Here is a 15138-nt window from a genome sequence, read left to right as displayed (position 1 = left end):
TGACTTACGAAAACTGGCAATTTATTTCTGTTTTCTTGCTGATTTGCAGGTTCTAGGCTTGTAAAAGAGGTTTGAACACTGAAAATTTATTGCAACAGTTAAATGTGGTGACTATTATTCTGTTTTGCGATAACTGACGTCAACTGGGATGACCAAGGGAGATCAATTCTTACTCCACCAGTCGCTACCACCTCAATGGGAGGGAAAAGCTTTTATTCATTGCACTACTTATCATCTCTGCGTAAACGCAATTTATGTTAAACGCTTTCAAGTTCATATATGGCTCACATTCTCGGATGATAACCTCGAAACTGGTTGGAAGATAGATACACATCTTTAAGCTAAACTCCCATTAGCAGCTGCCGTTTAATGCTCATATTTTCGAAAACAACTTTTTACATTTTGGCTTATATCTTCCAAATGAGTTGGGCTATCGTAATGAAAACTGTCGTGTCACAGGGTTTGTCGTTGAACTCTTTCGAAATGGTTCGTCCGATTCTCATGAATGTTTGTGAGCATATTGGGTAGGTATGAGAATCGGCGAACATATGCCAAACTTTTTCATATCCGTAAATAGTAAGGGTGGTCCTAGTTTTTGAGGTTGGGACTGCGAATGAGGGATAGAGGGAATAAAAAGAACTAGAGAGAAGTAAAAAGAGGGAAGGAGAAAGAGATTGAGAAAGACATAGAGGAAGACGAAGATAGAGATAAAGGGATAGATGGAGCGGGGAAGGAGGAAGTAGAGGGAGTTAGAGAGAAAAGAAGTGAGAAAAAGACGGAGAGGGAGAAAAGGACACAAATAAAGAGAAAATCAGTGGGGAGAGGAGTGAATAAAAATATAAGGAAACGGGGGAGAGAGGGGGAGGAAGAGTAAGAGGTAAAAACTTCTTAAAAGTTATGCAGATATACCAAAGTTAGGGGAAAACGTCTGCTGGGGCTGCTAGTATCTACATAAAATCTGAAGTCTTTTGATGATAATGTAAAGAACCCATATTACTATCGAACACGTTGTAAAGAAACAGGAAACTCAGTTCGAGTATTAGCTTTCGGCAGCCACAAAGTGAAATTGCTAGTTTTCGTCAGACACTAAAATTCCAGCGCTAGTTTTCGTATGGCACGTCGATACTAAAATTATGTACATCGAAATCTTAAAAAAAGTATGCATTTTTCCTGAAATGGCATACTAAAATAATTTGTTTCCACATATTTAGGTACACCATTTCTAATGAGTGGAAGCCCGTACAGAATATGATCAATCCACGAGCAGAGGCTGCTGCAGTTGCTTTCAACGGAAGAATTTATGTAATGGGCGGATACAATCCAGTTTTCTTAACATCTGTTGAATGTTATGATCCCCGAGCGAATTGTTGGACTGAATGTGCGAATATGATTGAAATGCATGACACCGCTGGTGTAAGAGCTTAAACTAAATTTAAGAGAATGAAGTTTAAAATCTTGATCACATTTTAGGCAACTGTGCACAATGGAGAAATATTTATTCTAGGCGGCTGGTCTGGAAGACAGTGCTCGCGAACAGTGGAACGTTACAATATACAAAGAAATGAATGGACTAAGGTTGGTTATAATATATTCGGGGTACTCAAATCTTGGCTCGGTAACGTTGTAACACGGTAATGACTAGGTTAGGTTGAACTGGCCGATTAATAAACACCTTAGATAGACTAAATGTGTCTATAGTGTTACCAGAATTTGCTTGACCGCCAAAAGGAAGAACCCCAATCAGGTACCAGCACTTATGTGATAAATTAACTCTGTCTCCTTGGCAAATACTAGAAGTTTTCCAGGACCTAGCTTAATTCCTGCTTCGAGTGGAGCCTTGTCTGGCGAGCGCAGGACACGAACACAGAACGTGCTCAACCGCTTGCACTTCCTACACGTGCTGTGCCTGACGAGGCCTAACTAATAAGCATGTGTCGCCAGAAGTCAATCTCCACTTAGAATGCCCATCGTGACCCTTAAGTAGCCTCTCTTCAGAGATATGCGCAGCTTTGTGAGTCTAATATCGCAGGCTTTTGCACATGGTCTTAGTAGTTTTGCAGCTCCGCGCTTTTGTCGACGCCTTTGCCGCTTGATGGATCATATGCAATTCCTGTCTCATTTTAATATCTCCCAAACGGATTGGGACGTCTATCGTCGTTTCAGCGAGTGCTGCACTCTCCCAATTCATCGACCTTTTCGTTTCCTTCTATCCCTTTATGGCCGGGAACGCAGTATAGTATGGTCCGGCCTGAACGAAGTCTTTCCAGTTCTTGTTTGCATTCCAGAACACTTCTTGATGAAGAACTGTGTAAGATTATTTGACGATCATTATTGACGCGACTGCAGCTTAAGCACGCTTCCTCCAGAATTTCTTCTGCTTTCTTCACGGCTATAGTTTCCGTCTGAAATACGGCGAAGCAATCTGGCAGCCTGTAGCATCTATTTATTTCTGGATCGACCGTTTTCATTAATTTGGAACCATGGGTAAGTTTGTTTTGCCACTTTTGCAAACACCTCTTTCGAAGCTCAGGCACGGCGCCATATATTCCGTTTGTCCGATATTAGATGGCGCCATACTGCTATGGCCATATGGCCTGCACTCAAGCTGTCCCGAGGCCTTGAACCTTGTTGCAGTTGCTAACGCGATGTTTTTGAACATTATGTCTGCAGGCAGGATGTGTAGAATAACTTGAAATGTTGCTGTCGGGGTAGTTTTTAGGGCTCTTGTTATGCTGATCATTGATACTCTGCATATCCCATTAAGTTTTTTGGTATACGTATTTTCTTGTGGGGCTGTCCACCAAAAAAGAGCCCTATAGTAATATATGGGTTTGCCAATTGCCATAAATACCCAAATGAGAGAGTTTGGGTGATAGGCCCCACTAGCATTCCAGAATCCTCTTGTCTGCATACAGTGCCGCGGAGGCTTTCTTCGCTCTATCTTCCACCAGTAGTATCCACGACAACTTACTATCGAGTTTAACTCCTAGATACTTTGTTCTATATTTTTCTTGAAAAGTTACCTATCCGAGCTTAGACTTAGTCAAAATAGTGGCCTTATATGATTTGTAAATATTACTAGACCGGTTTTTCCCTCGTTGGCGGTTGACCCGACTACAGATGCCCTGGCATGTACATCCCAAAGGGCCTTATCCAACAGAGAGCCCTGTTTACAGATTTTGTTGCCTCCTGTAGACACCATTGCGGCTTAACATGGAACCGATCCAATTTGCTAAAGCTGGCTGAACTTCTGTCGAGTCGAGACTCTCCATGATTGCTTTTTTCTAGACATTGTTTAAAGCTTCGGCTATGTTCAGAAAACACCTAGGGCATATTTCTGGTGCTCCAGGGCTTTCTCTATATTTATGACCACTCTATGCAATGCACTATCCACTGATTCGCCTTTGATGTAAGCATGTTGTGCTGGAGAGAATAATTCCTCGTTCATATTTGATTTTATATACATATCTATTAATTTGTGTTGGAAAAAATTATCGGAGTGAATTTAATTTAAAATGAAAGTAAATGAAGAGGGGCAATACAACTTTTATATTTTATACTACGAATATTCTTATGTTATTTAGCATTTGCGTGAATAAAAAATCTAATATAATATGTATACATAAAACCAGTGCGCTGTTGCATTTTATCAGAGTTGCCAAAGTAAAATTTTATTATTAGTTATTTACATGCAATAATTTACTTTTGGCAACTCTGTTCGATCGTCATCGTGTCGTGATCACTGTCGTTAAAAAACGAGCAATGATCGGCTGATGGTGGTCCGAAAACGCATTTCAAAGGAGTATTGTTAGAGTACTCCAACATGAAGAAAAAGGATCACGTAATCCAACAATTTTTGCAGGGAAACGAAACAAAGTCATTTCGTTTCGTTTATTAATGTTGATTATCGTAACGAAATGATATCGGTTCGTTGGTTAAGCATGCCTGCTCGTAATGCAATAATAAAGATGATGTCCACAACATAACCTCACTTTTGCGGCAGCTCTATTTTCGTGGGTTACAAATGTAATAAATTTTGATTGCTTAATTTTTCGTACAAATTTCCTCAAAAAATTAGTTTTCTGCAAAATTGTTTCTATATTCTTTTGTAGATGACAAAGTTACGTCAATATGTTTATCTAAAAAATTCTTGTAGCGGCTTAAACGATGTATTATATTGCTAAAGTTAGTTATAGTAAATTATGCTACGATCGTAGTAGAATTTAAAGCATTGTTTACTATATAGTTTGGCAGCTTAAGTAGAGGTTATGTTGCGAATAGAGTGGAAGGTAGTGGACTAGGCAGTCGAATGTCATATAATGAAGGAATGGTGTTCGGAGATTTTTCGAAGTTAAAAAAAAAAATGATAAAAGCTTTAATATAAATAAAACTATTGTTTTAATAACAACAAAAACGCCATATATATTCTGTATACATCAATATGTAAGGATTATCTCACTTTAAAATTTGAATTAAATAATCTAAAGTTTTGTTTTGAAACTGAGTCGAGAACTGTGCGTGTGAATGTGCGAATTTTCACCGATCAGCTGTTAGTTGCGCTACTTGGTAAAATTTACAATGATTTAAAGGCTATTATGTATGATAGACAACACTCTAAAATATGCATGCCGAACATGTCAGAATAAGGGAAAATGTTAAAGGGATAAGAACCTTCATATTCATTTCATCATGAATTTACCTATCGGTAAAATTTAAAATTTGTTTTACATATATGTCAAATATTTTAAATTCTCCAACCGCAAAAGCGGCAATTACATTTTCCAAAGCAAGAAAGCAGTTTAAAACAAATCCGACTGTTTTCACTCTTAAAATTTGGTTATACTCGTATGTACATAGAATTATAATTTTACATTTAAACAACATTAGAACAAAATTTTACTGTAAGAAAGATTTCAAAGCAAAAAGGCAGTGCAAGTCAAACTATTCAATGAAAAAACCAAATAAAAAGGCAGTAAATCTCATTTTACTGCTTTAAGATTTACAAGACAAGAAGGCAGTAAGCAGGCCCGCCGAGAGGGGAAGGAGAATTGGGGGGATTCCCCCGGGCCTGGGGTTTCTAGGGGGCCCGCGATTTAAAGGACTAAGACATTTTTTTAATTCAGGAGAATCTTTAGTTGTTCCATGTGCAATTTGTAAGCCGAATTTCAATAGCAACGAATATTTGCATTTCGTTTTTATATTATAGTGAAGTGTGAAAAATAATTTGAAAAGTCTTTTCCTTAAAATTTAAGAAAAAATATTTCATTCGGCAGCTGGCTCAAAACCATTCAGGTTCCGCATCCGATTCGACTATTGATAATGATTTTTTGCCTGGGCCTTCGAACTGTGAGGAGACAATAAAAACATCAAACAAAAATGTATGTTTACTTGAATCCGAAATCGTAAAGTTTCGTGGTGACAGTCTTCCAACAATACCACCAACTCTGTATCAAAGTCCAGATTATTTAAACGACTTCGATATTGGTACCGTGGATAATGAGTTTTTGCGATCTGAAGAAGTCAACGAAATAATTCGTCGAGGTCATCAAAAGTGTCCTGTTATTTTTCCATGTGATCGTCGTGACGAGGCATTTCCTACCTCGTTGTTAAACAGAATCTTGCCAAATGGAGAAAGTGGAGCTTGACTGGTTAGTGTGGAGTGCCAGTATCAATGCTTTTTATTGCCTACCATGTCGTCTATTAAGCACCAATACTTTAAATCGACCTAAAATTTGTTCTGCGAATATTCGAAATTCCAGGTATGGAAGAAGCTATACGATAAACTGTCATCACACGAAAATACTCAAGATCACATTAAATGTTATATTCAATGGCGATCTTTACAAAATCTAATTCAGAAGGAGGCTACAATAGATACACTTATCAGTGGCCAGTTAATCACTGAAACTCAAAACTGGAAAGAAATTTTATATAGAATTTTGGACGCTATTTTATTTTTGGGTGAAAGAGGCCTAGCTTTCAGAGGCGAAAGTATATATCTTGGCGAACGAAACAATGAATATTTTTTTGGTCATCTTAGAACTCATAAGCCATTATGATCCGATACTTAGAGATAATTTGGAGAAAGTTAGGATTTCACAACAGCAGCACAAACGTTTACAAGTTCACTATCCTTCCCCAGACATTCAGAACGAGTTTATAGAAATTTGTGTAAAACACGTGAGGGAAACTATATTAGATCAGCCCAAGAGCCAAGAATTTTGCTAATATCGCTGATGCTACACCTGATGCTAGTCACGTTGACTACGTTCATTTTCCGTTAACTCCATTTCAATTCGAAAGCAACAAATTTTACAATTCAAGAACGGGTTTTGGCTTTCGATTGTAACCAAAAAACTGGTCAGGAAATCGCTGATTTAATTTTCCATACTCTAGGTAAACATGAAATCCCATTAAAAGATTGTCGTGCACAAGGGTACGATAACGGCTTCAAAATGAAAGGAGCTTACAACGGAGCACAACGTCACATTCTCGACAAAAACTCGAATGCTGATTACTCGCCTTGTGCAATCCACAGTCTGATTTTATGTGGTATTGATGCTGCATAATGTTATACGGCTGCAATTACTTTCTTCGGTGTTGTGCAAAAATGTTTTACTATTTTCAGCAGCAGTCCACAACGATGGGACATCCTCAAAAAAAGGTACCGAGCTCTCTTCCCAGTCTTTCAGATACTAGGTGGTCGGCTAGAATTTAGGCAATTAGACCATTCGCAAACCATGTTCCAGGATTAACACAAGCACTTAACGCATTATTTAAGCTAAATTTTACTGCACAATCATATGGAGATATTACCGGCATTCTCAAGTACATCAACAAGTTCGAATGTATTTTGCTGTCCTCAACTTGATTCAAAATACTGACTACCATTAATGAAAGAAACGTCGTACTCCAAGCTAGAGACGCCACTATAGATGTTGAGCTCCGACATCTGGTTCCCCCCTTAAATTCAGAATACAAAAATTCGGAAGCACAATTTTTCAAAAAACATTAGTCAGAACCCTTTTTTCAGAAAGCAAAAATTCAGAAATCAATATTCAGAAGTTAAATTTCAGAAGGCAAAATTAAGAAGTAAAATTTTGCGCAAAGTTTAATGTTTTTTGCTGTCTGATTACTTTGTGAATTTTGACTTCTGAAATTGTTTTCAGCCTGGAACATAGCAACGTCGAATCGAACTATGGAATATGTATAATATCACAAAATTGGGTGAAGTCCGTACAAATAATTATATCTAAAGATGGCACAACGTCATTCGAAGTGCATTTGGGACATACCCTAATATATTTAATTTCATAAATAAAATAAAAAACGAACACGCAATAACAGAAACAAAACTGCAGCAATTTTCAGCTGGAGGCGAGCCATATCGGAATCGCAATATAAAATATAAAGACTTCGTTCTTTTTTATATTGTAAATTATTTGAAAAAGATAAACGCGAAAATATTGTAACGAATATACTGCAAATCCTCTTATTTGCAACCTTCTTCTAAGTTCGAACCACTAAACTTTTGAATAAATAATTCCAATATTCAATAATGGAAAAATGGCCTTTATTAAAGTACTTCACAATAAATAATACTGCTATTGCTGGCCATATAGCTTCTTAATCAAAATTGATTCTAGCGCCCCTATCTGTCGCTGCCTTTTATACTCTTTGATTTCCTCGTTCGCATCTTCTAGGTGCTTCCATTTCCAGAATCTACTAGTTGACCATCAGCTTTCTCAGCTGTAACTACAATTGCACGATTTTATAGCTTCTCTCATTGCATACTTTCGGGAGTATCTCAGATATATGCATGTGGTTGTGCGTTGCTTCTCAGCTGCGTATACGTACATATGTGTAGACATAATGATTGAATTATTGATGTGCGTTCACGCCACTGCTTAGCATCGGCTTAGAGATGGCAGTACCCTTAGTGTTGCTAATATTCGTTACAATATTAAATTAATTACATGCTTGCTATTGCAAACAATATAAAATTTTAGATTTTACTACTTTTTTCTTTATGCATAATTCTTTCCAAATAAATAAAAGTTCCTGAATTTTGAGAAAAATTTTATATTTTTTCTGTAGTCCGATTACTTTCTTAATTTTGACTTCTGAATTTTGCCTTCTGAAATCTGTCTTCTGAATTTTCACTTCTGTAATTTGACTTCTGCAATTTGACTTCTGAAATTTGACTTCTCAGTTTTGACCTCTGAATTTTGTCTTTCTGAAAAAGGGTTCTGACTAATGTTTCCTGAAATATGCGTTTATGAATTTTTGTTTTCTGATTTTACGTGGGGCACCGCGACATCTAGAAGCCTTATAATCTGATTTGAAGTTGATCAGGAACCAATGGGAGACAATTTTAAACGAATGCAAGGCAGTTGCAATTCAATTGAACATCTCGCCAAAGTTTCCGGACATTCTAAAGAGAAAACCCAGAGACGTTTTGAAGATAATGGAAATGAGATAATTACGGATGATCAGAAGTCTGATTTTAAAAACAATACATTCTTGGTGATCGTTGATTCGGTAATCACTGGCATTACTGAACGATTTGCAGCTATGATAAATTTGAACGAGACGTTTTCCTTTTTTTGTCAATTTGAAGACATGGATGAAACTACGGTTCGGGAGAGCGCGGCAAAATTTGCCGAAAAATACAAGTCGGACGTTTCTCAAAGATTATAATGCGAAATAAAACACATTTACGAAGCAAATTTTGATAAAGATCTGTCACCATTGGAATTGCTAAATGCCATCTATGTTCAAAATCTGTATACAATTTTCCCCAACATTTGTGTTGCTTTACGTATCTTTTGCAATATACCTGTCACTGTAGCTAGTGCAGAACGTTTTTTCAGCGTCCTTGCAAGAATCTAAAACTTTCATATATCGTGTTCATCTCAAGAGCGATTTTCAGGACTTGCCACGATTTATGTTGAATCCGTTTTGGCAAGACAGTTAAATTTTGATATTATTATAAAAAATTTTGCAGTGAAAAAAGCAAGAAAAGCCGCTCTTGGATATCCGAACATTCTATATTGAATAATTAAAATTTATAATCATCATTATATTTACCAGAAATGTTCTAAAATGTTACCAAATACATAACTAGAAAAGATTATTTGAAACAATATGTGGCTGTTAAAAGAGCATTTTATTTCTACGTTACAATAAAACAGTATAAATAGTAAATATTCTGTGTTAATTTTTTCAGCTCTTAGTTAAAAAATCATTTAGTTGATGTGGCAAAAATTTTTTTTTATGTAATCCATCAATAATGATTCATGAATGAGACGGCATTAATTCAAATGTATTTCTGGTTTTTTATAGGGGGCCCGTAAATTGTTTAGTCCCCGGCCCGGATTTTCTCTCTACGGCCCTGTTAGTAAGTGTTTTATTTCAGGCACCGAAAAGAATTATGTTACGAAATTCCTTGATAATGGCCTTACATATAGTCATTTTATAGTTCAATATTTATAAATATCTGTTGTGTATCATATAAAACTATTTATTTAGTCAAAACAAACGTAGAACTGTTACTACATATTTATCTGATTTAGCTTTTTACACTTAACTGCTTTTTGCTTTACGGGAGATAGTTATTCATCGCTTAAATATTTGCTTGGCCAAAATAATTCAATTAAAGTATTTATTGTGTTAGTGAAATCAATTTGTCGCTCTAGTAAATCTAAAAAAATTATCTAATTAGTTGCTTCTTGGTGAAAGAATTATCTGAAAATTGCTGTATTATTTACTAGGAAATATAAGGTCCCCAGTTGGACTAAACCTACGTTTGGTGGGGTAATCCTACAAGAAAAATGCAGCACAAAATATCTAGGAATTATACTAGGTAGTAACTTGTTTTGTTGTATGCATAAAAGAGGAGCCCTAAGAACTACCGCGACAGTAGCATTTCATGCAGCTTGAGTGCATTCATTATGGCCATAGCAGCACTGCACCATCTAATATAGAGATAATGGACTATATGATGCCGTACTTGAGCTTGGAAGAACATCCTAGGTCCACAATAGAGCCGAACACATCATGAACGTGTATACCGATGGTTTCAAATTAACGCAATGAGTCCGGTCTGCTGTTTACTACAGGGACGGAAAATAATATTTTTTTTTTTCGGAGTCGAAAAAGTCCTGGTCAAAAAATTGACCTAGGTGAAAATGATTGAGTTCCCAATTGTGGCCTTAATAAAAGCCCGGATTTAACTTTTATTTGCGGACTTTTATTTTTAAAAGTCCAGGTTTAACTAGTTCTATCGGACTCAGGGGTAATAAAAATCCGAAAATAATTTTTATATTAATCCAAATATATTTAATGTACAAAATTAATAGTTTTACGAGGAATTATATTATAAAAGGAATAACAGTTTCCGCCCCTGTTTTACTATGTATGCCTATTCAGTAATAAGTAGATCAGCCGGAAATTATAGCCGTGAAAAAAGCAGAAGAAATTCTGGAAGAAGCGTGCTTAAGCTGCAGTCGCATCTACATATATATACATATTAATATGCGGCGATAATAAATGCAATGATCTCACCCAATACATCATCAAGAAGCGTCTTGGAATGCAAAGAAGCATTAGAGAGACTTTGCTCTGGTCGGACCATACATCTGTACTGGCTTCCTGGCCACTAAGGGAGAGAAGGTAACGAGAGGCCGATGCGTTGGCGAAGGAGGGTGCAGCTCTTGATAAGTCGACGGTAGATGTCCCAATCCGTTTGAGAGAAATTAAAAGGAGACAGGAGTTGCATCCATCAAGCAGGAAAGGTGTGGATAGAAGCGCAGGGATGCAAAATTTCTAAGATCATGTGAAAATCGTACAACGTTAGGACTCAAAAAGCGCTAACATCATTAAAGAGAGAAGACTTAAGGCTCACGATGGGCATACTAAGTGAACACTGCCTTCTGGCGTCGCATGATTGTAAGGCCTTGTCAGTAACACAGCAGGTGTAGGAGGTGCTAGCCGCAGGAAGAAACGGTTAAACACGTTCTGTGTTCGTGTCCTGCGCTCGCCAGGTCAAAGCTCCAGTTATTAATGGCGGAAGAGTTGCCAGACTGCGAAGCAGCAGTTAAGCTAGGTCCTAGAATTTCTTGTTTTTGCCAAGAGGACGGAGTTATTCTATAACATCAGTCCTGGCACCTAATGTAGGCTCTTCTGTTTTTATTCGGCAAAGAAATTCTGGTACCACTAAGGACATATTCAGTCTATGGGTAGAAGGGGGGCGGACGATTTATATGGACGAAAGTTAACCGATATCGCGCCATTTTTTGATAGGATTTGGGCCCAGGAGAAAAAGCTCCACCACGCATACCCAAAAAAATAATTTTCGAGGCTGCGAAATTTAATTTTTTTTTACTTTTCTTCGACTTTGATTTTTAAGGTTTTTTTCATGATCTACTAAAAAAATTTTCACACTTATGTATACCCTGTCCGACCCAAAAATTTCCGCTAAAAACGTTGTCGATAACAGTTTTTTGAAAAAAAAAATATTTTAAAATAAATTAAAATTTTTTTTAGTAGGTCATGAAAAAAACCTTAAACATCAAATTCGAAAAAAGTCAAGAAAAAAACAAGAAATTTCGCAGGCTCGAAAATTATTATTTTGGATATGCGTAGTGAAACTTTTTTTCGTGAGTCCAAATCCTATAGAAAAATCGATGGCGCGATATCGGTTAATAAATCGACCCAGTCTAATGGGTAGCCTTTATTGACCGGCCAGTTCCGCCTATACCTGTATGTTCGGTTATCAGAGAGTTTTTTAAACGTGTATCAATTTTGACTGAATTGCTCCGGTGAGAAAAAAGAATTGTATAACTTTCAACGAGAGAGCGCAATTTTGACATATAATTTGGAGGGTAACGGTCATGTTTCCTTCATAGTTTGTTTGATGCCAATCTCATTTTTAACGTTGTTTTATGTAGGTTTGTCATACTACTAAACCTTCCTGTAAACATAAATTAGGTTGATTCGTGATTCTCAGCTTTGCGAAAATGAATAGCAGATAGATATCACACTTAAACGCTTATCAAGTACGACTTTAACGAATTTTATGTGAATACCCTTATTGAAACAAAAAATTTAATAATATATTTATATAGCCGTGATATTTTGCAGATTTGCTCTTTAAGTATTGCACGATATGGACTTGCTTGCATCTCAATTGACAATAAATTGTGGGCTATCGGTGGAGTTTCTGCAAATTCAGTTTCAATTTACGATGAGCAAAATGATAAATGGATCGACAAGAAACCAATACCTTTTGAGGGATTTTGCAATTGTTTTACTGTACCGAAGTCTTTACTTAAAAGTAAATAACGAGGCTGTTTCCGTGTCAAGTTTTTGGCGATGAAACTTCCTTTTCCTCAATATTTCTTTTTTTGCTGTTATTATTAGTGGAATTTATGTCAGAAAAAAGGTGAAAAAGAAAATTGTGCGCACCTCATTCTATTAACGTTTTTGAACATAGGAGAACATGCAGATCAAGACTCCGGATGTTGCCAGCTTGCATGCTCTTCAGTGTTAAAGACCAATGAATTACGCACTATTTCAATTTTTAGCTTCCATACGAAAACTACATAAATACGTATTTATCCTGATGCATAGTCACTTGTCAATAATAAATGTGAGAGTTGAATAATAATAATTATTACTATAATTTGAGGTGGCGGATTTTAAATCTGCTCTCAAATTTGTTTTAGCAGCTCGAGCTTTTGATATAAGGGTATCATACAAAAAAACACTTTTCATTTGTATATGGTTCAAGGAATTTCGTTTGAAGCCGTCAAACCTAGTAAAACTGGCTTATATGGACTTATTTGGTTCTCGCTATGAAACTTACAACAAACCCTGAATTACAAGTTTTGTATGTAAAATTTGGGTTGAGTCATTACGCTTATGGGCAAATAAAAACAGACCTAATTTCTAGTACCAAACTTATGTGATATGGCGTGAACCGTCGGACCGTTACAGCGACTGTTATTCCTGTGTGGTAAACATTACAGGAATAAGCCACAGATATTCTAAATGGATTTAGCCCAACCTACTGAACCCACTAGTATCCAGACACCGTATCAAATAAGGTCTTGTGAAACAAAATAGAGTTCTGAAAAGGTGAAAGCTGGGATTTCCGATGGTACACAGATTGGAAAACTTATTTATGATCCAAAGCTTACTTGTAGCATGAAAGTACCTGCAAAATCTGCAACGGACGAGTTCGTTTGGGTTGTAAAAACCTTTTAGGAATCAGAAAGTTACGTTACTTCTCTGAGCATATAGACCAACTGATGCTATACTTTCAACATCTGGGTGTAAACGTGAGTATAAAGATGCATTTTCCCCATAGCTACCTGGGTCGTTTTTCTTAAAATTTAGGCGATCTCAGTGAAATGCTGGGCGATCGTTTTTACCAGGACCCCCGCACTTGGAAGAGCGATATCAAGGACACTGGAACGCGCATATGTTAGCTTAGAATAGCGCTCCTGAATCAACTCAAGAGAAAATATCTTAAAAGAAAATTTTACTCACTGTAATTGATAATAATAATGTTTATTTATTAAAAAAAAAAATATTTTTACAAAAAAATTGTTTATTAAATATTTCGGAAACTGGAGCTGCTAGGAAAAAACGACTTCTACATTTGAAGTTAGGGTAAAAAGTACTTGAATATATCCTGTGTAGACCAGTGTAGTGAAAAATTACGATTAAGCCTGGATTTAGCAGTGACAGGGAAATAATTTTCGTAAATACATAGCACCATAGTTTCGCCATTTTAGAAAAAGTAATTTGCATATATGTATGTATGTAATTCTTCTGTCCCAGAAATCGACGCTTTCCATAATTTCCAGATACATATCATTAAATGTTATGTGCAGTTAAAATTCCTAATATGGGGGTCAATTCACGTTCTATGAAGTGATAAAGTGAAAAAAAAAAATCACGCTCGCTGAGAAATAAATTTTTTCATTTTATCACATCACTTTTTCATATTAGGCGATTCGTGTTCTTTGCAATACTCGTTGTGAAAATCTAATAAAGAGCACTGTGGTGAGTAAAAAAAATGATATTTTCTGTAAAAAAAAAAAAAATTATTAATGAAAGTAGTAAATGTTTTCAACTATTCAATAAGAAAATTCCCAATATTCGCCTTTTGATTTCTTTGAATTCTCATCTCCCTCTCGCGTCTGCATCGCATTCCATCAGGATGTGTTCTGTAGTCTCATCTTCGCGATCACAGAATCGGCAGAGACTACTAGACGATATACCTAGTTTATCCATGTGGCTCTTTAGCCTGCAGTGACCTGTGAGTATGCATGTTAAAATTCTAAGGCTGCTTTTTGGGAGCTTAATCATGGCTTTATACCGCTTATCCTCCTATCCTGGACTTTCGCGCCAGTGTTGCTCTCTGAGGCACGCTTCTTTTTGCCTGAACTCTTCCCTTATGTGTGTGAAACTATTGGTATGATGGTCTCGGGTCCTATTGGCTTTTCCGCCGCCGCCAACCTGGCAAGCTCGTTACCATCTACTCCTCTGTGTCCAGTTACACAGGCTAAACGGATGGTGTTATTGGCCCCTAGACTGCTTTACCTCTCTACGCACTCAAGGACTGTTGATCATTTAATCTCAACGGAAGATAGTGCCTTGAGCGCAACCTGACTGTCGCTGAGTATAGCGATTCCCTCGTTTGTATATCCCCGCTGTAAATTTATCTCTGCACACCGGCTCATGGCGAAAACTTCGGCTTGGAAGATGCTCGGTCATTTTCGGATTGGTAGGGATATTTTGGTTCGGGGGCCGAAGGTCTTCGCTCCTATGCCCTCCGGTGTCTTCGAGCCATCTGTGTACCATATTATAGTGTGTTCCTGGTGAAGCGCTTCTATTTTGGAGGTGCCCTATGTACACTTGTGTCCCAGCTCTATTTTGAAGCGCTCCTCAAACTTAATTAGATTCCTCGTGCCATCACTGGGAAGTAAGATGAGTGGAATCTGCTCCTTCAGCTTCTCCATGTTCCGTGACTGTATCACTTTGCCTCTTCCGCATCCCTCTTTAGCTATGTTTACTAAAGTACTCCTGGCTGACTGCTCAATTATTATATGTAGAGGCGTTAACTTA

General features: G+C 37.0%; 1 protein-coding gene across 1 annotated transcript; it reads left to right on the top strand.

The window, feature by feature from the left end:
- The first annotated feature begins 1240 nt into the window (after positions 1 to 1240).
- LOC137247199 (kelch-like protein 28) lies at positions 1241 to 12586 on the top strand. Its single transcript, XM_067778301.1, has 3 exons — positions 1241 to 1413; positions 1471 to 1575; positions 12145 to 12586. The coding sequence occupies exons 1-3, from the start codon at positions 1249 to 1251 to the stop codon at positions 12343 to 12345; spliced, it is 471 nt and encodes a 156-aa protein (XP_067634402.1). The 5' UTR covers positions 1241 to 1248; the 3' UTR covers positions 12346 to 12586.
- Positions 12587 to 15138: the final 2552 nt, after the last annotated feature.

Source organism: Eurosta solidaginis, chromosome 3, assembly GCF_040869045.1.
Source record: "Eurosta solidaginis isolate ZX-2024a chromosome 3, ASM4086904v1, whole genome shotgun sequence".
NCBI lineage: Eukaryota > Metazoa > Arthropoda > Insecta > Diptera > Tephritidae > Eurosta > Eurosta solidaginis.
The sequence above is the reverse complement of the archived record's forward strand: the minus strand, read 5'-3'. Positions and strand labels throughout refer to the sequence as shown.